At 37.1% G+C, this 22,244-nt stretch overlaps 3 protein-coding genes across 3 annotated transcripts; 1 reads left to right on the plus strand and 2 right to left on the minus strand.

The window, feature by feature from the left end:
- Window positions 1–1,825: 1,825 nt before the first annotated feature.
- On the minus strand, window positions 1,826–8,898 carry b4galt7 (xylosylprotein beta 1,4-galactosyltransferase, polypeptide 7). Its single transcript, XM_015379065.1, has 6 exons — window positions 8,462–8,898; window positions 4,648–4,992; window positions 4,337–4,562; window positions 3,341–3,424; window positions 3,134–3,238; window positions 1,826–2,518 (listed from the first exon to the last, which is right to left on the minus strand). Exons 1-6 carry the CDS (start codon window positions 8,512–8,514, stop codon window positions 2,363–2,365), a joined length of 969 nt encoding a protein of 322 aa, XP_015234551.1. The 5' UTR covers window positions 8,515–8,898; the 3' UTR covers window positions 1,826–2,362.
- Window positions 8,899–10,406: 1,508 nt separating this feature from the next.
- tmed9 (transmembrane p24 trafficking protein 9) lies at window positions 10,407–15,432 on the minus strand. Its single transcript, XM_015379838.1, has 5 exons — window positions 15,236–15,432; window positions 13,671–13,771; window positions 13,393–13,518; window positions 13,026–13,172; window positions 10,407–11,504 (listed from the first exon to the last, which is right to left on the minus strand). Exons 1-5 carry the CDS (start codon window positions 15,369–15,371, stop codon window positions 11,355–11,357), a joined length of 660 nt encoding a protein of 219 aa, XP_015235324.1. The 5' UTR covers window positions 15,372–15,432; the 3' UTR covers window positions 10,407–11,354.
- A 491-nt stretch (window positions 15,433–15,923) lies between these two features.
- Window positions 15,924–21,892, plus strand: tmem216 (transmembrane protein 216). Its single transcript, XM_015379143.1, has 6 exons — window positions 15,924–15,950; window positions 16,365–16,378; window positions 16,460–16,553; window positions 18,366–18,458; window positions 21,047–21,248; window positions 21,369–21,892. Exons 1-6 carry the CDS (start codon window positions 15,941–15,943, stop codon window positions 21,382–21,384), a joined length of 429 nt encoding a protein of 142 aa, XP_015234629.1. The 5' UTR covers window positions 15,924–15,940; the 3' UTR covers window positions 21,385–21,892.
- Window positions 21,893–22,244: the final 352 nt, after the last annotated feature.

Raw genomic sequence — 22,244 nt, forward strand, 5'->3', positions numbered from 1 at the left:
GGCTCCTCCAAGGACCTTCAGGGAGCAACGAGCTGCTGATATCCAGCAGCCGAATGATGCCGAGCTCATCGACACGTGTTAAAGCAAACTGTTACAATAGTCACATCATAAGCTTCTCAGCAGGATGGTGAGTAAACATCTGAGGGGGAGGGGGGAACTCAACAACAACATGAGTCTGACTCAGTGTAGTGGCAACAATTCAAGAACACTCAGATGAGATTCTAGTCACAATCAATCAGTGTTTAGATATAATCTGATTTTTTTACATTTTTTTCCCCATGGAGCTTACGGGGGCCAGAAGGCCAGAAGAACACAGGATATAAAAGTCCTGCCTTGTTCCTCCAAAGAAAAGCATGCAGCCTGAATTCAAACCTTTTGACTGCATCTATGGTGCCCTGATAAAGTTATGCTAAATTTTAGGGCTGAAAAAATTAATCGGATTAATCGTGATTAAACGGTTATTGAAATAAACGTCAACTAATTTAGTAATTGATTGTTAACTGGAGTATAACTATAACTAGAGACTCTAAAACAGGCCTTTATCTGACAGAGAAAGCAACTTAGAGCAGCAATTATGCCAAAATTGTGAAAAGTAAAATTTTTTAATTTAAGATAAAAATCTTTTTCTTCTGTCAATATGTTCCATCCAGAACCCCTCAAGTGGAAAAGTTTTAGTTTCACCTGGTTTAATTTGGCAAAAAAAATCTTAAAGAACCTTTAACCGTTTAAAGAACCTTTGGCTATCCGTTGATCATCAATCGAAAAATTCATAGACAAATTAATTAATTTCCAAAATAATTATTAGTTGCAGCCCTACTGCATTTTGTGATGTGGGGGATGGATGACGACCTATTCATAACCGAGTGGAAGCAGAAAAAAAAAATGTATATTTAACTATTCAAAATCTGAAGTGTGGCATGCAAATATAGATCTAAACCTGGCACATATATTCATTCATGAGTGCGGAAATTCATTCATTCAGGGCTCAGAGCTACAGAGCTGTCTAAGGGAGAAGGGCTGTTTATCCTATTAGGGAGTGCTTGGGATGAAAATAAACATTCTCATAAAAAGCTATGTTTTCTCTAACTGTAATTGTTTTGGGAAGCAGTATGTTGAGACCCTCACAGCCTTTCTGCAGGGTGTAAATTAGTAAGGCAAATTTTTTGCCTCACCAGAGGAGGGCTGGACATTAGGCCATCTTGTTCTTTTTCTTTGCAAAGAAAATTAAGTTCCGACTGAGTGAATTAATATCCATCGTTCCTAAAAAGGATAATGTGAGCACTTGCTTTCCTGCTCCCTTCATTTGTTAGCAGAAATCACCAGTGTGCAGGTTACAGTTTTCAGTATAAAGTTCACAGACTCAGCACCATTACTTCTCTGCAGCCGCACCATTCCTGATGTCCCCCCACTATAACAGCCAGAAACAGGAACATTTAAATTATTACTGGAAAAATATCATGCGGTTCTAAACATTTGCCTTCATTAAATCCAGTGAATGGTTTTAAATCACTGAAATCTACAACATGGACATCAATCATCAAGGAGTTATAATTCAAACTTTAATAGAACTCCAATGTTAATATATATATTTTTTTGTTTTACAATCTTCCAATCAGTGGGACCACATAACTGAGAACATGTTTTGTTCAACATGTGACCTGTCCTTTGAATCACTGAGCTCACGTGAAGGAAAATGTGAGGTTTGATTTGAGATCACACCAGCTTCTCCTGTTCCCTGCAAACTCATCTACTGCTCTTTGATCCGATTCACCAGAGACGACAAATTTAACAATATCTTTTATATTTTTTTATTTCACTTTTTTAAAATTATTGAAATATAATTCTTAGAAATGGGACACAGCAGACATATTTATAAAGACTTTGTTTTTAACTTATGCAACATTTTCATAAAAAGAATAAAAAAGGACCTTATATCTTCCATAAGAGACATCAAGGCTAATTCTCTTCCTTTTAACAGAATCAGCAGGAAAAATTAAGCAATTCAGTGAAGGACCTTTGTTTGTTCTGAGCAACATTTGATCATCTCGAAAAGCATAAAAAAAAAAACTGTTCATCTGAAACTGCAGCACGATGGTAAAGCATGCGGGGCCCTGGGTCCATCCTAAAAACTAAAGCCAGACTTAAAATTCTGGAAGTACCAGAGAAAGCATCAGGAGAGGAATACCAGCATCATAGGCTCCGCCTCCTTGACCCTGCATATGAAAAGTTCATGTCCATTTATTGGAGAAGAGCCACTGCATCCAATATTCAGATCATGTACCTAGACAAGATAACACTGCTGGTTTGTTTGAGTTTACTCCAGTTTCTAGATCTCCACGTGTTCCTGGAGACACCGGCTCAGCTAACTAAGCAGACACCACGGCGTCGTGCTCTGATCGCACTCTAGTTTGGTGTTGATGATGGTGCAGGGAGCCCCGCTGATAGTCAGCTCCTGCCGGGACTCCACCTGGTACTTGAGGTTAGTCAGCCCACCCTCAGGATCCACCTTAAACTGCTCCTGCAGAAAACAGGAGGAGACAGTGGAGTTATGACTCATCGTAAACAGGAATAAATCCCACCCAGTGTTCCATTGCTGAAACTAAATATGTGAAACAACGAGGTTATGCAAAGTTGCTACAAAACTAGAGATTCATCGATCAGGTTTTGCTTCCTGACCGACAATGTCTGCTGGTTTTCTCTAATGTTTAAATGGTTACGTTTCTTTTACATTTCTTAAAAGATTGCTCCAGATGAATGAGGAAATGCACGGAAGATATTTTCTAAAAGGTACAGAATAAAATATTCATGAATGGAAACATCTGTCCCCAACCTTTTAATGAGATGAGAAAAGACATTAGTGTTAATTAACTCGGTGGTTTTACAGGCAGAAGGTGGTGGGAGTTATTTGCTCTAATTTATTTAAAAAAAAAACAGCAAAATTCTCTTTTTGTTAGCATTTTAACTGATGATCAGAACTAATAAAGGGAAATCAGCTGATTGACTTGTCTTGATATAAAATAGATAAAAAAAAAAAAAAAACACACTGAAAAATCAAAATGTCTCACTTTGGTTTTATACTTTATTCATGTGAAAATCAGTCAACCTGCTGGTTTGTTACCAGTCTGTCTCTGACCTGTTTCTGAGCAGCGACTCTCTTCTGGTCTCTCTTCCTCCAGGCCGGGTCATGGATGTGAAGGAAGGTTTTATATCCTGTCGTGATTCCACTTGGCCGGAACAGCTGCAAAAAGTAAATAAAATAAACCCAAAGAAACCGGAAACAATCTACAGACACAATTCTGATTAAACCTCTTGTTCTCTGCTGATCAAAGTAAATATTTACCTGTAATTCTGCTTTTCTTAGCCTTCGATAGAACTCGTCATCCTCCCTGCCCCAACCCCAGAAACGGTTCGACATCCCATTGCACTGCACACATACAGAAGATAAGCAGCATGAAAAACAGCTTTCTTAGGTTTATTATAATTACAATAAATGTTATTTCTTCAGAACCACAGCATTAAGTAAAAATAAAGATGATCATCTGCTGCCCAAGAATTTTATTGGTTCAAGTCAAACATAAAGGCTACTATGTCTGTTCTTTTTGTGAACCTTCAACGTTCAGAGCTAAGCAGTTGAAACAGCACCATCTGGTGGACGTATTGTATCATCCCAACTGAAAATAATTCTGAACCTTAATTTACTTACCGTAATCATCATTTCATACAAAACTAATTGTTTACAGTTTTGAGCTCTGTTTTAATATTAATGGTAATGGCTCAGCACTAATGTAAAATAAAATAAAACAAAAAATTATCAAGTAGTATTACGCTGGACCAATGAAACTTAATACAGAAATGTTTTTTGATGGCAAAGATTGTGAGACAGAGAGCTTATCTGACGGCTGTCTAGCAGGCAGTGACACACCACCACACAGACGGCAGTGTTGCTAAACAAGTTAACTCTGTGTAACGTTACACGCCCGCAATGTCACTGAAAAAAAAATCATTAGTCACCCTGGTTTTTAGTGTTGTTGTGTTTATCATATTCTGAAGGTAATACAATCCTTAGCATTTAGGATAAAAAACATTTGCATCTGTCAATATATTCTATCCAGAACTCAAGTAGAAACATTTTAGTTTCACCTGGTTTAATTAAAAAAATAAAATAAAATTTTAGGGAACCTTTGAATATCCGATTATTAATTGAAAAAATAATAAACATATTAATCAATTTGCATAATAATCGTTAACTCTGCCCTAGTTGGAACCCATCCTTTCTTCACTCAAGCCTTTTCTTGCCTCTAAAGCCAAAGAAAACTAGAGTGCAGCTCTTCCGTACCATGTGATAGTGCTTCTTGCTGAGCAGCAGGATTCCTCCCACGTAGGTCTTGTAGTGGTAGAGCGGGTGCAGCTCCGGCGAGGCCACATGGAACGGTCCGTCTTCAGGAAAGCCGTAGTCCAGAGCCTCATTAAGAGGCAGCAGGTCCACGTCGTGCATGGCCAGGTAGTCTGTGTCGTTCCCACTCTCCATGTAGCCCACGTTGATCAAAGATGCTCGATTGAATCTGGATATAAAGCGACTGTTTAGACTTTAGAACAACTTTAAAAACATAAGACTTCAAAGGTTCCTTTAAGCAGCTGAGCTTTCACCTGTAGTGATCCACCTGGTTGATGATCAGGATCTTATGGCGGATCTTTTTCTTGTTGAGAAACTTGTGCATGAACGGAACGAACACCAGCAGTTCTTCGAAGCGTTCCCTGAAGGGGACCACCACAGCCAGCTTGTGCGGACCCCAGGTGGGGTCATCCACTGCAGACGACTGGCTTTCTGGAGTGGGACAAGCTGGTGGCGGCGGCTGGGGGTCACGCTGGTTATGATGCGCTGCTGAGGCCATGTCAGCCGAACAGCTGAGCTGCAGCCACAGCAGAGAGACGACTACCAGCACCATGCAGAGGCCAAACAGCTTGTAAATGGTGCATTTACCCCACAGCATCCTGGAAACAGAGAACAAGGCACCTCTAAAGCTTTGGGTTTGTTTTTTTTAAACACATGCAGCAAGCAATATTGAAAGGTAAAAATTACTTAAAATCCAAAGCCTGCGTTTAGCATCTAGGATAGCTGAACCTCCAAATAACATTTGAGACGATTAAAGATTCAGTGGACAGTAAAAAGTTTTCACCCTTTTACGATAAAAATCTAAAACAAGCAACCATTCTTTTGCAGGAGCAAAACATTTGAAAGTTGGAGGAACTTCTCTACAATATCTATTTACAAGCTGGTTTACAGGTTGGTTGTTTTTTCCAGGGGTCACTGAATGCAGCAGAGAACAACATTCAAACGACAACTGCAGCAAATCCAAAACCAAAGCTCATCCTGACTGATGCTTAAAAGGGAATCTTAAAAGCCAACATGCATCCAGATGTTCCAGCTGGATAAAAGTATTATATTTTTATATTATTATGGTATTAGATGATTTAAAGGCAGAAGTGTGAGTCTACATCCAGACACTTTCAAACATGTTATATAACTTCACCTCATGGCTCCTAAACTGTGTCCCACAAGTTTAATTATCAAAACAAATCCCGACTTTAGTCCAAAAAAAGAACATTTTCAATCTACAGAACTTGTTTTCCTTTTCTTTTTTTCAAAGAAAATACATAATAAATAAGTAGAAAAGATTTTACTATAATTTTTAAAATGGAGCATTTTCCTGTTCTCAGAATTAAAACTTATCTGTAGCAGAGTTTTGATGAACGATTATTTTGCAAATCAATTAATCTGTTAAATATTTTTTCGATTTATCGATTAATAATCAGATAGCAAAAGGTTTCTTAAAGAAGACTTTTTACTAAATTAAACAAGGTGAAACTAAAAGTTTTTTTAATCTTAAAGATAAAATACTCCATTATTACACAATGTTGATATAATTACTGTTGCTTTGTCAGCTAAAGGCATGTTTTAGAGTCTCTATACTCCACTTAACGATTAATCGATGACTAAATTGATGATTATTTCAATAATTGATTAAACTGGATTAATCTGATTAATTGTTTCAGCCCTAATTAATGCCATTACATCTTGCTTTTTATACTACAGAACATTTTGAGGCTAACAACTTGTGTGAGTTAAGAGGGACATGAGTCACAGTGGAGGGAATATTTCTCTCTCTAAAGGCAGAGTGTCCTGCTTCTATGAAAACAAACATTTTAGGTGATATACCTCTAATATCAAGACTGGTATGAAGATTAAATGATCAGAACTGGTACTTTAGGAACCTTACCGTCCGAACAGACCTGGATATATTTACCTGTTAAACCAGAACTTTAGTTTGTGGCTTTTATTTTGAATTATGTTCAAAAAGGCTGCTCCTTTATCTCTTTATAAGTCAGCAACTGATGCACTATTGCTTACTATTAAAAATAAGCATAAGCCCGACACGTTGAGACCGTTCCTTCTGACTGCAGATTTCCTTTAACAGCATCTCGGACTGCTGTGAGTCCGAGGACCACAGTTTAGGAGCCATTTCTCAAAAGAAAAAGAAAAAAACACACCATGTTTACTCACCTCGCATGCTGCGGGGGAACTTTAGAGACGTCATTTCTTAAACATTAACAGACAATGTCGATGAGTGACGCTCTTCTAATGTATTCATTATTATTAATAGAACAAAGTAGGAAGATCTATGCAAAACTCCACTACTTCCGGAACTTAAGGCATCTCTTTTGTTTCCTGTCTTTTTCTACTGGATGACCTGATTAATCCAGGTGTGCCTGACCTCAGTCACCATGGGCAGACACACCTGGATTAATCAGTTCATTCAGTAATGAAAGACAGGAAACGAAAGAGCTCCCTTAAGTTCCAGAAGTAGGGGAGTTGTGCATAAAGCCAAAGGCTTTAAAACAAAATATTAAGCTAAGGGTACCCTCTTTTTTGTCCAGGCCTAATTTCATGGGTGTTTTTTCTTTCTTTTTTTTTTATCATTCTTTAAAGCAAATCTGAAAAGCAGTTTCTGATTTCATTTGTTTCATATAATTTGCATTTGTCAGATTCCAGCTATTTCTGTGACTATTGTGGGTTTTTCCTTCATTAAATGAGGGCCACCAACACTCTTTTCCACACGTGTATTAAATTTTTATACACTAAAAGTTGCAATACTAAACACATGGAGTTTTATCAGGTTTTGAAAGGACACGTGTTAGTTAGGGCTTCCTGCTACAGATACCGTTAGGCAGTATTAGGTAATCGTGAATATTGCAGTATCATTGCTAAACGTAGCTATGATGATCAGTTACATCAACAAGACGTAGCCTGGCTGCAAATATGTTATTTTCTTGTAAAGACTCAGCACTGTTTACAGCTTGAATATTAGATTTTTATTTAAGCAAAAAAACAAACAAAAAAAAAAAAAAACCTGATATGAATATTTTTCAATTAAATTGGTTCGATTTCAAATGTATACCTTATAGATTTAAAATTTAAAATATAAGAAATTAAGAATAGTGGGGAAAAAGGCAATGAAGGAGCATTTAAAGGCGCGTAGACGACAAGTGAGTCAAAATATTGTTATAAGCAAATGATGCCATTTATTTTAAAAACCAAAATGTGATGCTAGACATAGTAAAAAAAAAAAAATAAAATAAAACAAAAACTGTAATAAGGCAGCTAATAATAGCTTTTAGATTAGAATAGATTTTTATGTTGTTTATTTTTATCTTTGATTTTATTGACCACATGATTTTTATGGTTGATTTTTTTTATCTTTGATTTTATTTGCACTGTGTAGCACTTTGAGATTTTTCTTAATGAAAAGTGCGGTACAAATTGGATTTATTATTATTATTATTATTATTAATAAAAAAAAACAATAAAGGGGTCATCCATTTCAATAATCATTCAATAATCAGTTGCAGACCTAAAATTAATCTTTCCAGAGGAGAAAAAAAAAACAAAAAAGCAAACAAACAGATTGATGGAAAAATAGATACATAACACACACACAAAAAAAGACACAATGAAATGTTATTAAGTATAATATAGGAAATGTTGGCATATTAAACAGTTTTTAATGCTTTAACTAAAAATGATGCACTTAAAACCTATCAGGACATTTGGAAAGGAAGGATGATGCCTTTATAGTCCCACAGTGGGAACATTTATATCCGTTTCCACGTTGAGTTGCAGCAATGTGGAATCATTCTGATGCTGGGGTCCAACTCAGGGACAGGTGACCTTTGACCTCCTCGGTGCTAATTAGGCCATTACTTTTAGGATTCTTTCATACTGTAATTATTTATTGTCGTAATAGATCTACCACACTGATAGGACAAGGTATTTTCTGCTTAATTATACAAAACCAACATAGAATCAATAAGAAAAACCACACACCGCCTCCCTGGTCACACTATATTAGTGTTTTAGCACATCGTATGTGTGTGTTGGTGGAGTTACTTTTCTCCTACTCACCTTCTTTCCTCTCTGAAGTAGAGCACTGGCTTTCTTCTGGATGAATACATCATGTTTTAGCCCCCTTCTGTCAGACTTTGTTAACGGTCTGTATCGCAGTTAAACTTGGCCTTCATTCCTCCAGGTTTAGGTCATCCATCCCGGACCTCTGTAGGGGAGCTGGGGGGTTCATGCTTTGAGTTGGAGCCGTTAGCAGGAGGGGCTAACGGGCTGCCGCAGCCGCTCGACACGTAGCATGAAGCGGTTCCTACAGACCGGGGCTCCTTTGGACCCTCGGAGACGCTCAGTCTGCTATAGTAGCCCCATCAAAAATCCCACGATGTTTCATCGACCTCAGAAGTCTCACATTTTATCGAAGGAGAGTCTGTTAATTATTTCTATAGAACGATTAGGAACGGCAGAAATCACAGACGCCGTCTAAAAGGCGTTCCGTCCTAGATATACATCCGAAAGAAACAGTAGATAGGAACTTAAGTTCTCTTTCTAACGTTCCGATCAATTTTGCCACAAAAGCATTCATGGCCAGGCAGACTCACCATCAGACATTTAATTTATGCCCAGCAGAGTCTGGCTGGCCATTTTGCATCTATTTTTTTAATACAACAAAGTTAAGTTAGTCAGTTCTATACATGTTTGCAACCAATGAGTAATTTGATAAGGCGAATATAAAAATAACAATGTTAACTTTACTCCTGTTAGTAATACAAACTCCAAATTCATTCTGTTTAAAGGGCACCTTTACCTTTAAATCCTGTCTCAAAAGGGTAATATATATATATATATATATATATATATATATATATATATATATATATATATATATATATATTGAGAATCCAGTTAATACAAACCCTAATTAATATATATACTCTATCCTGCTATAGGTTTTTATTTGTTGTACTTAGGAATTTGTGAACACAAGATCTATAGATAAAAATAAAAGACTGATTATCCGTACAGAAAGGCGTTGCTAAAAACAGCATTACAGGAGACAGTTAACAAATACTGCTTTAAGATTATGTAGTTTTTCACCCTACTCAGTTCTGATCTGACCTTTGACAGGAACCTGTCAAACCTTTTTAGCACTGTTGTAGATTTGCAATATTGTCCAATTTGAACCAAGCAACTGTTGGATTAGCCTCTGAAACAGTTATTTCCACAAAAATTCAGCCAACCCACTGAGTTTAAGACTATGTGGCTATCATGAACTCCACATTTATATAACCCCAATGCTAATATCTCTGTTAGTCTTATATGTTTTCTTCTTCCTTTGGCACCTTCTTCTCTTTTTGACTATTTGAGCTGATTTCTCCACTGTGAGATCAATAAAGTCAATCAATCAATAGTTTTCCTTTTTAATCAAGGCTGAGTTTTGCTGGAATGTGTTCAAGGAGGCCATCTCTTTCAGCCCTTCCATACAAAAGCCATTCAGTCATTTTCGGAGGCATTTAAAGTCTGAAAAAGGGATTATTTTCTCTTTTTTTTTTAACCATCTTATTCTTTATTTTGTAATACTAAATGGAAGATGAAGATCAGAATAGTAACCGTTTGCCATATGCAAATAGTCTTTAAGAAGCAACGAGACCAACAATCTCTTGTTGTATTGGTTTTATTCATTTCTGCAGTCACATCTCATTTTAATTGGCTTCAAAAATCTTCTCCCTCAAAATACATTATACAGAATATAAAAACTCTAAACAGTGACTTGAGCTGTTGATGTGAAAAATGCCAGAAAAAAAACAAGCTATAGTTGAGCCAGAAGATCCTTCAAACCAAAGGAGAAACATTCGAGTGCAACTGCTAATGCATTGGAAAAAAAAGCTCCACATCTAAAGGGGGAAAAAAAAGTATTTTTTTATTTCTACTCCAAAATACAGAACCCTGATAAGAAAATACAATCAAATTTTACTGAAGAAAAAAAAAAAAAAAAGCTTGAATTTTTTTCTTTTTTAAATCAGCTAAAGCTGAGTATTAAAATGCAGCAGTCTGAGAGGAAAAACGGCTTTCTGATGTTTTTTAGTCTTTCTAGAACTAAACAGCAAAAAACTCATGTTTATTTCAACATTACCATTCTGAAGTCGGATGAAACGTGGGAGGAATTTATGTAAAGGTCCAGGTTTTGTATTTTACTGCAAATGATTTAACTTGATAAGAAACAGTGCATTGAGCAGAAAATACATCACCTACCAAGTAAGCAAGAAAAGTTGCACCCTTTGTTTGCACCATTATATTTTTTCTAATGATGAGAAATAAAGACCCCTGCAGTTAATTCATCTCTCATAACATGGCTGACGTCCTCTTGCTAGCTTTAAAAACAAAAAGGTGATGGCACATTATTAAAAGAAATTCAACTACATTCTGTGTTTTGAAAAAAGAAGTTTAAATACAATTTTATTAACTTTTTTTGCCAAAAAAGGACCAAAACATGTCTGCAAGGGACTCCAGCTAATGTTATTGAGCATTGTAATGTAAAAAACCTCCACAAGCAATCACCCCTTACCTTAATTAAATTTAATCTCAGACAACTAAACCTTTTGAGAAAATCTGTGACTTAGATAGAAACAAAGAACAACAACTCAGACGTGAAATGAGTTTATCAACATCTCAAGTGGCCAGTAACAAAAGGGAACAAAAACATGAGATTAATCACTGCGTGGATGCTGGGTGCAAACATCCGTCTGAAAGATTAAACTTCCAGCTGTTAGCGAGAAGTGTTCTTGGATGTTCCTGTAGATGGGAGCGGCTCAAACCAAAAAAAACAAAACAAAACAAATGTTTTCAAGTCTAATCTTGGTGCAGCTGGATCTTTTTTTACGCTGCTTTTTCTTTTACTGCATCCATCAGTAGATACCAAACACACACATTTCTGTACACACACGCTCCTTCAGCACAGTTACACCAGCTTCTTTGCCTCGAAGAAGCTCTTGAGGTGTCTCATCTGCCAGATCCCTATGGCAACCAGGATGAGGGTCTGAACGATGGACCACCAAAGGACACGCTGGTTGGTGCTCTCGCTGGTCTGACGGAAACGCTCCTCACGGTACTGAAGACACACAGACAGTAGGAGGAATTACATTAAAACAAATTAACAGATTCTAAGTAAATTTTTCCATTAATTTATAATATGTGCATTCATAAGTACTAATTACTTTTTGTCTTTTTGTTTGCATTAGATAAAACATCAAAAAAGGAAAGTATAAAGCTGATATGACTTCTGCTGAGGTGTGAAGTAAGCAGGGCGATTAATCGAATGTTCTACTTAATTTTTTGTCCACCAATGTAATCCTTGTCGGTCCACTGCTCAGAACTGCATCCGTTCACTTATTTTTCTTAGATATGTTCTCATAGCGGATAAACTAGCTAACTGGGTGAGCACCACATTTATTTGACATAATTTCAAATATTTTTCACAGCTTGAATTTTGTTGCCCTTTAAATTAAGGTCACCTCCCAAAGAAGATTGAAAGGAATGCAAGTCATTATAAAAGAAATTAGCTTTAAAAAAAACAAGAGACTTTGAAGCCATATCTCCCATCGTTAGTGTAAAGTAAGGCCAGGTTCCTCCACCTGTTGTATTGTCTAACCCCATAGACTCTATATGTTGGTCTAAGTAAGGCATGTCAGCTGGCCTGACTAAGACTCTGGAACCCTGATTACCCATGATAAATATTGAAATTAGACGTTTGGACCAGTGGATAATATTATCTCTGGTAATTGACAGTGTCTCTGGTTGAAGAGTGCATTTAATTTCCCTTGTCCTGGATAGTCTTTCTCTTGCAGCCCTACACACCAGCTGCAGGCCATGCCTGTAAATCTGCTCCAACATCTCGCCTTGTCTTACAGTACCAAAAGGCCTGAAACTATTCCACCTTTACCATCCACACTTTCCTTTTTAGTCCAATGCAATTGTTGCATTACTAAAATATTTATAGTACCCCATGATCTTTAAAATGGAAAGAAATAAACAGCGGAAATAACTCCCTGTGTATAATGACTAAGGAGTCTGGTTAGATCTGATCTGTACACTGATACCACAGTGAGATGGTAGCTAATAGAAACAGCTTTTATCTGATCCTCCATCCAAGGTTTTAGACATCTGGAATGGATTGCCACTGCACATTAGACAGGCCACCACTCTGTCTCATTTTAAAACTCCTCTTAAAACCCACCTCTTTTCTTTGGCTTCTGACACCATGTGGAGTGTTGATTTTATGTATATACATGCATATTTCTATCCTGTGCGGGCAGTGCTTTTATTTTATTTATTTTATCTTTTTGTGCAGCACTTGGAAACCTTGTGTTTATTGAAATCGTGCTATATAAATAAAGTGGATTGGATCTGATTATATTATTGTAATTCACCACCCTATATGGTTTGGAGAAATAAAAATATAAATTAATCTCAGTTTGAACTTTTCTATTTCGCATCTATAAAGTTATGCATTTCAGCTTCACTGTCATTGTTTTGTTTTGAGCTGCAGAAGTCAATAAAGACCTCTTTGACTTAGATTATGGAGGAACACCCTGCCCCCCCTACAGCTCCCAGATTGCAGACTTGAACTGACCCGCTGGTAGTTCTGCTCCTTCTGGATCTGGTCCACCTGCTCCACCAGCTGCCGCACTCTGAGCTGCAGCTCCGTCAGTTTGTCCTTGGCAGCAATCTCAGCGTAGTTATTGGCGTGTTCGCCCACCTGGATGTCCAGATGAACGCGCTGCAAGATAAAACAAAACAACAAAATAATGTCAGCGCTGAGTGAGACATCTTCATCCAGAACCTCGAGCCAATTCCCCACTTACACATTTTATGCAATTTGTGTTTTAATTTCTTAACATAAAGTGCATTTTATTTTCCTTCAAAGTAAAACTGTCTTGTCAGACAGGAAATTGATATTGTGTAATATGAAATTCGCTGAGAATGGGCTGCCTCCTCACCAGCATGCCTCCAGCAAACAGGGAGAACTTTGAGGAGTTGGAGTGGAGGCAGATCTGATGTTCTCCGGGTGTGTGCGACGTAAAGGTGAATCGTCCCTCAGAGCCGTACTGCCGAGACAGAATCACCTGCAGGAAACCAAAGAGGTGATCAAACCAGTTCAAGCTCCAAACACGCTGCCAGAACCTTAATCACATCAAAAGCTAAAAAAAAAGGCAACTAAATGCAACAAACTGCAGCACTTTAATGATGTCTTTGTACACAGAGGGCTTAGCTTTACCTTGTCATCGGGGTCTTTGACTTCAACAAACATCCCCAGACCCTGTGTTGCTGGTAGATATTCTTCTTTCTGCTTATCATAGAGCTGAGTTCGGTAGTTACCTGGACATAGACACAGAAAAATTAAACCCCCACGATGATTTCAAGCTGAAAACAAACATAAGCAACATGAAAGAGACGCATTATTTTCAATATAACCTGCATTCAAAGTCAACAGTAGAAGTTAACAGTTTGACTTCGTGTGGTTTTAAAGTCTGCAAAAAAAAAACAAAAACAGCTCAACTCTCCCATAATAATTCTGAGTTTCATTTATTTTTTTTTCAGAAGAAATTAATAAAAAAAACTTCACAGAAGGGAGTGCTGGCACCATGTGAAAATGCTCTTTAATATTGAGCCGTTTAGATCCTGGGGATATTATTGGTTAAACTTTGATACTTTACACAGAGTTGCTCCCAGCTGTGTTCAGCTTTGCCAGGAAACACATTCATCACAGAGTCCTTTGCAAAACGTTTGTGGACCAATTTCCAAATATCTATACAGTGCAAAGGGTCTTGATCCTGGGATTAAGGGCTCCAAAGTTTACTTTTCAAATATTATGATTCTCACTTATGATTTTCTTGATCGATCTTAAACAGTCACTGAGGCAGAATGTTATCTGAGGCTGTGGTGCTAGGCGTAAAGGGAGAATTGGCCTGTTCAGGTTGAAAATAAGATACTACTTCATGTTCATGGTGGTGTTACAGTATTGCGGTGCATAGAAATCACAGGTCAGTCCTTTCAACCATCAACTATGGTGAGAAGAAGAATAAAGGCAGCTCCATGAGATGCTGAATGGATGAGATTCTATATGATGTTGGGAAGCAGGTTTCTGTTTCCACCTCATAAGCTGAAGGAATAGATTGTGGAAGTGAGGTTTGGGGTCTCTGTTAAAGCAATGGTCTCACCGTCCTGGTCTCAGATCAGCCAGAGCAATGAGGAATTCAACTATATTTATAAGCATGTAAGTACACTATTCATAGAATTAACTTTCAACTGATATAAGAATGATGGAATCAAACTTTTTACCTTAAACTCCAGCCTTCTGTGTCCCTTTATAGCGTTTCAAACATATGGAAACACTAACTTTCAACATTTTAACAGTAACAGTGTTAGTTCTGGTTTATTGCAAGCATTCTACATATGCTGTATTTGGTGTTCACCGTTGGTTTCAATTTAAGACACATAAAAGTTATCTGGGTGAAGAGTTTCTTTTAGATTTTAGGTTCTTCAATCAATATTTGTTTTAAGAATAAACCACGTAGACTCACCCACCTGTTCTCTTTTTACAAGTAACTTCCTGGAAGTTGCGAATGAGATTAACTTCATCTAATGATCTAACATCCATCAAAATATTCTGATAAAGCAGAGTGTTAGCATCAAATACATGCAACAACAAAAAACAACTTGGTTTACTCAGCAGGTGCTTGCTGAGTGGAAACTTTTTGGGACATGACAGACAGGTTCTTAGCTCGATTGGCCGTGAAGCTAACTAGCACGGAGGCTAACTAGCTGTTAGCATTGACTCACCGATAATCATGGTCTCGTCTGGGATTTCCTCTATGAAACATTTCTTCTCGGTCTCCCCAATGTGAAAATACAAGGAAGAGACGCAGTTGTAGAAAACATTCAGGAGGAAAGCCGAAAACACAAACGAAAGCTGCATCCTGAACCGCAGCGATACCTGAGACCAGAGACCGAACTGAGCCTGAGCACAGACAGCACTGTGCCACGTAAACCCTCGTACAGCGTTAGCCAATCAGCGCGCCTCAGGAGCATTATGGGTATTGTAGTTTTAAAACTAAATATAGTAGCATCAAACGCATCAGGATTTTGAAGCTTATTTTCTTTTGTTTAAGATGTGTTTTCATAAGTTTTAAAGGATAAACGAATAAAAGGTATCCTGCCAGGTGTCACTACAAGTACTCTTGATCCCAGATTTCATGTTAATTTTTTGTTTAGTAACAAGACTGACAAATATAGGTTACAACATTCATCATTTTATTTGGATGAATACTTCCTTGATTTCTTAAATACAACTTTTATATTATTTTACAAAATATATTTTTCTTTTTTTTTTTATCATGTTAGTAGGTTCGAGGTCAGATTTGAACTCGTTCAACCCCCTACTGTAACTCCTTTGCACCACAAGATGGCAGCATTATAACACACCGATGCCCTGCACATAGAAGAAGAAAGCCAAGCCGTTTCCATAGTAACCAGGCGGATTCCATCATGGCGCCCGGTGAGTTTTGAGCTTTAAAACATATTTTACGTTGTTAGACAATCTTTACTTTAATCATATGTTTATTAGCAACACACCGAGAAGTTCGAACATATTTCTGTTCAAGCAGTCGGTTTTTAAAGTTAAAACAAAGATCGGTTTCGTTAATCACCAACGCTATTAAACAAAAGCAGATTTTTTTTATCTGAATGACTGGATGCTTTTACCTTTTTCGTAGGTTACTGTTTTATCAAAATGTATTTATTTGTTTTAGTTTGTTTACTCCTGCTTGGATTTAGAATAACTGTTTATGAATTTAGACTAACTTTTAAGTTATCATAGCTGTATTCTATAATTCTTAGCAGAGACTCATTAATATTAATCCAGACCGTGCATAAAACAGCCCTATTTTCCAACTTCTTTCATTTTGTCCAGGGAGCCGATCAGTGGTATCCTTCCAATTGAAAGTGGAGCAGATCTGCAGCTCGCTCTCTATCTGCTGTTGCTGTCCTTAACTATCTCTTTTCCAGCTCTCCTCAACACCTCTGCAAGTTCTTCTCTACCTGAACACCTGGTACTTTGCTGCCTTCTACTTGGCAGAGATCCTCATGTTCATCTACAAAGGTGAGATTACTGTCTCACATGTTTTGGCAAGTTTGCAAAAGTCTGAAGTTTATGGCCCCTAAGACCCCCCCTTTCTCTCACACAACCAAAGGCTTTTTTATATACTCAGATTAAACTGTGAAAGAAATTACGGCAGATGAGTCACATGTCTAGAAAACAGACATTTGAGGCCCGTTTCACAAAACCAAGATAAGGGATTAAGTGGGATTTACCGGATATCCTGGTTTAATTAATCTGGACTCAGTTTCACAAGAGCAGTAACACATGCTACCATGGTGAGTTATTCTGTGCATCCAGCCTGCTCCAAATATTGTTATTTTGTGGAGTACTTTTAACATTACTATAGTATCCTTACCCTTTAATAAAGTCATAATTTTCTATGTGTACATTGTTACTTTTTTATTGTATTTTTGAAGACTGCATAAATCTCACCGTTCTTCAGGTATGACATCCGCTACCTGGGCAGACTGCTGGGTCTCAAAGTGGAGCCCTGCACCATTTTACAGTGATCTGTGTTGGGCTCAGATTTGCTGCTCAACTGAAAAAAGTGACTTTTTGGTGCAGTAAACTCTATTCGTTCTAATTTTTATTCTGTATTTGTAGCATCAGTAAAAACTAGAGTTTCTGAAGTAAACCTTTTCTAATGCAATACATGAATTTTGGGAAAAGAATAAGCTTTACTTAGATTTCTTATACTTATACTGTTCTTATACTGTTTAAATTTTTAATAGCAGTATGTACATAAACCTAAATATATATATGTAGGTTTATATATAAACTTTACTCTAAAAATATAGCATTTTGAAAAGCACACACGTCGCATGCACACTGTAGCTTACAGCAGGAATGATTCTGCTCTGAGTCCAGGCGTTACAGGATCACACACAGAGCAAGAGGTAGTCCCAACGACAGTCATTTTGGCATGGTGCAACAGTACTATAAAAGCTTGCTCGCTGCTCATGTGAGTGACATATGCCTTTAGGGCGACAGTCACATCGGATGTAGGAGTTGACCCTGAAATCGAAGGATTGACGGTTCAAGCCCCAGCTCCGACTTTCAGTGTCCTTGGCCAAGACACTTAACCTGCATTGTCTACTGATAGTGGTCAGAGGGCCCGGTGGCCACTTACCATCTGAACTTGGCATACCCTCCCACTTTGCGCTACATTATTTAAGTCTTCCAAAAACTTTTCCTAGAGTTGGATGGATTTAAACTGTCCCCAAAAACACCCTGAAGTCAACGTTGCTTTCCTAAATGCATTCATGACTTTGTCATCTTAGGGTAGGAAAATGCCAAGATTTAGCAGTGGGTTCCAGTTAATCATAGTGAAAGGTTGCCTGTCATTAATGTTTTTTATTTTTTGTCAAATAAGGTATACGTTATTATTCAAAATAAAACAGATACCTTTATTCAGACATTTTATTCTTCATTAAGAATGGTTAAACAGTTTACTGTAAGCTGTTAAATTTTATTGGTGTTGATTTTGTTTCATTAGTGCTGTAATTGCATTCTTCAAAGTCCACTAGTTTGGATGACTGGTTTAAATATTAAAATTACACTGTTTCAGTGTGTATTTTTGTAAGATTGTTACCACATATTTGTGTAGTAACTATATTACCTTTCCTTAGTTTTGTGAAACAGGGCCCTGGTTTTTGCCAAGTAAAAACATCAGAGAGAAAAAAAAAAAAAACACTGATGACAAAAACAATCAGTGAGAAATACAAAAAGTTACTCTCCTTATTTATTTTTTAGTTATTGTTTTTAAATACGCATTGGTGCTGAAATGACCACTTTGGTTGTTTTCCTGTGCAGGGATTTTACTGCCATATCCACGGGATAATCTCATCCTGGACGTAGTGCTGCTGGTTCTCTTCCTTGCTCTGGAGACATTCCGCATTTTTTATGGTGAGAAATGCTTGAAACATTTAAAGCGTACATTTGAGAATTTGTAGAATTCCTATAAGGATTCAGTATATTTAGCAAATGAGGACATTTTGTTTCCCTGTTTATGTCGAAATGCTTTATACACCTGGATTTAAACCAAGATACAGCGATACAGTCTCATTTTAACCTTTCAGAATGGATTTATTCTCAGGAATCAATCCTTTCTTTTTGTGTTTCCTTTTTCTCCAAAAGAGTGACCAAGAGAAACAGGAGCAACATATTTGTTCAGATTTTGAAACGGAAAGGGACAATCTGCAAATCCCTTTATACCATCTTATATTTTTGGTAATTCAGCATCTTAATCTGGAAAATAAATATTTGAATGCATGTTGATTCCTGCAACATTTGAACTCTCATAATTCTTCACATTTTGTACAATTGATCTAAAAGTTTGTTCTAATTATTACTTCTGTTTCTTCTATAATTATGTTTTTCGACTGAGCTTTATAAATCTTGCACTTTATCTTTGTTGTTGCTGATTTAGTTTTTGTGATTAAATATATATCGTGTTTCTAATCCTCTAAGTGTTTAGATTAGAATTTTTATTACATATAAAAAGATGCAACAATCATTTGGCCAAAGAAGGAATTGGTTCTCATCCCTGATGGGCAGCGATTGAAAATAATATTCTACTTGAATTGATCAAGACTAAAACTTTCCACAGTTTTCATTCCTCCTCTTCATTAGCAAATAAAATAAACTTTGATCATCTTTTTCGAGAAAAAAAAAAAAAAACTTGGCTCTATTACACTTTGTTTGTTGCCCTGCAGAATTTGATGTGTCTCTTTGTCAAATAATCAGGTCATCAGCAGGACTGAAGAACTTGGTTTGAGATTAAATTATAGGAACCCTGCGCTGCTGTGCCCTTTGCAGACAGCCTTTAGCCTTCTGGAAGGGATTCTAAGATGGAAACCCATTAAACGATGAAGGATGCTTTTCAAATTGGAAATACAACTTTCTGGAATATAAAAAAAAAGACAAAAATGTAATAAAGAGCTAAAGATTTCCACTATACAAACCAGAACATATGAAGGTGCGTACATTTGCATGTGTTGCAAACGGTACACATGAAGTAATAATATATGATTGCTGATTTCTGTGCCTGGTCTGGTCTGTGCCTTCATGTCAAAGCAAGGATACTGGGAATCTACAGAATATAGATCCTTAGTGCCAGATTCGAGTGTTGCAAGGTCCCAATGTTAAAGATATAGTGGAGGATGTTCTTTTTCTGGGTAGATCATAAAAAAATAAGTGGTGCTCCTAATTGTCAATAATTCTGGTGATGTGTTTACGTAAGGCTGTCCTACGTGCTCATCCCCATTTTCATTTACCGGTGGTGAGTCTGACATATTGGGAAAAAAGAACAAATCTTTTTTAAAGAAATCTTGTATGAGCAATGCAAACAGCAACTTTTAAAGTTGCTGTTTGCATCACAGAGTGAGCACAAGGAGAAATGGGCTCGTGCGCGCTCACCCACGAGTTTAATACACGTTCCCTCTTGGGAGCAGGTACAGGGTTGTGCATGTGCTTTTTTTTAAGTGGGGAGGGTGGGTATTTTCAAGAATTTGCAAAAATCCTCCACTAGACCTTTAAAGGAACTCTGATAGAAATCATACAGGCCTCTCTTCTTACCTCCTTTCTTGCTGTCAGCATTTAGTATTCATTATTATTAATTAGACCACCGGAACTGGAATTCAAAAATCACTAAGGTTAGGGATATATATATTTAGATGCATAAATTGGGATAATCTCATAACTGCATTTGCATTTATGCTACTCCAATTTATGCTTCTTGATATCCTCATGATGTTTGGGAAAATATCCTTCAGATTGATGAGACAAATATGGAACTGTTTTCAAGGTGTGCATCCCTTTACAACTGGTGTAAAACTAACATTCATAACTTCATACCAATGGTCCAACATGGTGGTGGTAGTATGATGATCTGGAGCTACATTGCTCTTTCAGGGCATGTCTACAGAAAATCCTAAAGTAGAAAGTCTGGATCAAGGATGGATCACTGATTTATTTTTATGGTTTAAAGGGTCGTTTCTCTTTTCACATTGTACCAGGTTGGTTTTAATAAACACAAATCATCATTTAAGAAGTGATGTCTTTATTTATTATTTATTATTTATTCAGATTAGCTTTGGCTTATTGACCTGAATCATTTAACCGGGGGGGTCTCTGTATATAAGGTGCTATTTGTTTATAGACGATTAAAACTGAATCCATTTCTGCTCTTTAACTTCACATTTGTTTCATGTATTTTACCTGTAGGACATCAGACACTGTATTTAACTTACTGGGTTGTAAGCACTATCAGCACTGCTTTATTGTAGAGAATTAAAAATATCTGTGACATCATTGTAAAGTTATAGACATATTTTGCAACATGATTGTTGGACAAGTTAAACATGTTTAGTTAAAGTGATAAAGGTTTGTTGTTACAGATTTATGGTGATGAACTAGACTCAGCAGCAGCAGCATGCAGTAACAGTTATTAGCCCTTCCTTCTGAGTGCCTACAGTGATGATTTTTTTCCCTAGGCTGGAAGGGGAACCTCTGTGAGCGCTCTCTGGCTTCCCTTGTGTCTCTTTTCATCCTGATTCCCTGCACAGCGCTGGCCGTTTACTACCTCCTGCTGCAGACCTTCGTCTTGCGGTTAGAGTTCATTCTCAGCGCTGTGCTGCTCTGCTTCTATGGCCTCGAGTTCCTGCTCGGTGTTATCTCCATTTCTGCTTTCTCCAGGTAATCCATGCCAGATAGAAACAATAAAGAGTGTATTAGGAGGCCCCAGGAAAAAAGATTCATTCATTCATTCATTCATTATATTGATTCATTTTCAGTCTGTTTTGTTTTTCTTTAAAGGTCCAGAGTGTACTGATGCATCAGCAGCTTTCTTCAGAGAGAAAATGATCTTAATTCCTCTAGGAGGAAATTATATCTAAATAGTTTTTGTATGTTTTGCTTTGTAGATGTTTTTTTTACTCTGAACATCAGCTTGGATGTTATCAATTGTCTCTAGCTGATTTGAAATGCCAGTGAAAAGACAATACAAGAGATGGGCCGACATCAGGATGTGCCAATGCCCAAATGTTTAAAATAATAATAAAAATAAATAAATAAATAACATGTATAGAAAAAAAACAGCATCAATGGCTTGGTAGATCAGCTCCTTCTGTTTCTGTTGAACCTCATCAGCCAGCAGTCTGCCTTTCAGCTGCAGCGCTGTTGGTCCATCTTGTGCTTAGATGTATCTTTTGTTGACTTGTCACCTAATGTTAACCTCCTGCAACATGAAACATGTGTTTAACATTGTTTGTACTGAATCATTATTTACATAAAAGATAAATAAACTACATCTAGAAGTACAACCAGTGGTGTTCCTCAGAGACCTGGGGCCTGTTTCAATAAGGAAGTTCAACCAACTCTGAGTTAAAACTTGAACTCTGAGTTGACTTATCCTGAGATTGGAAACTCTGAGTTTTGGGTTTCAGAACAGCTGAAATGAGTTAGTTCAATCAACTCTAAATTGACTGACACTGAGTTAAGCGCGTGCACCACAACTATAAAAAGCCATTATCAATGGAGCACAGATATTACGAGTCACCATGGCAACAGCCACAAAAAAAGGTGTGCATATTTCTCACCAGCAGAACTGGATGTGCTTATGCAAGCATATGCAGAATTTGAACATGTATTTAAAAAAAAAAAGCAACACGGCTGCAGCGGCGAAGGAGAGAG

The sequence above is a fragment of the Cyprinodon variegatus genome, unplaced genomic scaffold (assembly GCF_000732505.1).
Source record: "Cyprinodon variegatus isolate N-32 unplaced genomic scaffold, C_variegatus-1.0 Scaffold10, whole genome shotgun sequence".
Taxonomy (NCBI): Eukaryota; Metazoa; Chordata; class Actinopteri; order Cyprinodontiformes; family Cyprinodontidae; genus Cyprinodon; species Cyprinodon variegatus.

What these genes read in the sequence shown, in the direction of transcription:
- b4galt7 (XM_015379065.1), bottom strand. Translation starts at nt 8,514, where the DNA reads ATGATGTATTCATCCAGAAGAAAGCCAGTGCTCTACTTCAGAGAGGAA. An exon ending in TACTTCAGAGAGGAAAGAAG is followed by an intron (nt 4,993 to 8,461) that starts GTGAGTAGGAGA and finishes CTCTGTTTCCAG; the next exon opens with GATGCTGTGGGGTAAATGCA. An exon ending in AACCAGGTGGATCACTACAG is followed by an intron (nt 4,563 to 4,647) that starts GTGAAAGCTCAG and finishes CTTTATATCCAG; the next exon opens with ATTCAATCGAGCATCTTTGA.
- tmed9 (XM_015379838.1), bottom strand. Translation starts at nt 15,371, where the DNA reads ATGCAGCTTTCGTTTGTGTTTTCGGCTTTCCTCCTGAATGTTTTCTAC. An exon ending in AGACGAGACCATGATTATCG is followed by an intron (nt 13,772 to 15,235) that starts GTGAGTCAATGC and finishes GTCTATGTCCAG; the next exon opens with GTAACTACCGAACTCAGCTC. An exon ending in AGGAGCAGAACTACCAGCGG is followed by an intron (nt 11,505 to 13,025) that starts GTCAGTTCAAGT and finishes GTGTGTCTTCAG; the next exon opens with TACCGTGAGGAGCGTTTCCG.
- tmem216 (XM_015379143.1), top strand. An exon ending in CCTCATGTTCATCTACAAAG is followed by an intron (nt 16,554 to 18,365) that starts GTGAGATTACTG and finishes TTTCCTGTGCAG; the next exon opens with GGATTTTACTGCCATATCCA. An exon ending in GACATTCCGCATTTTTTATG is followed by an intron (nt 18,459 to 21,046) that starts GTGAGAAATGCT and finishes TTTTTTCCCTAG; the next exon opens with GCTGGAAGGGGAACCTCTGT.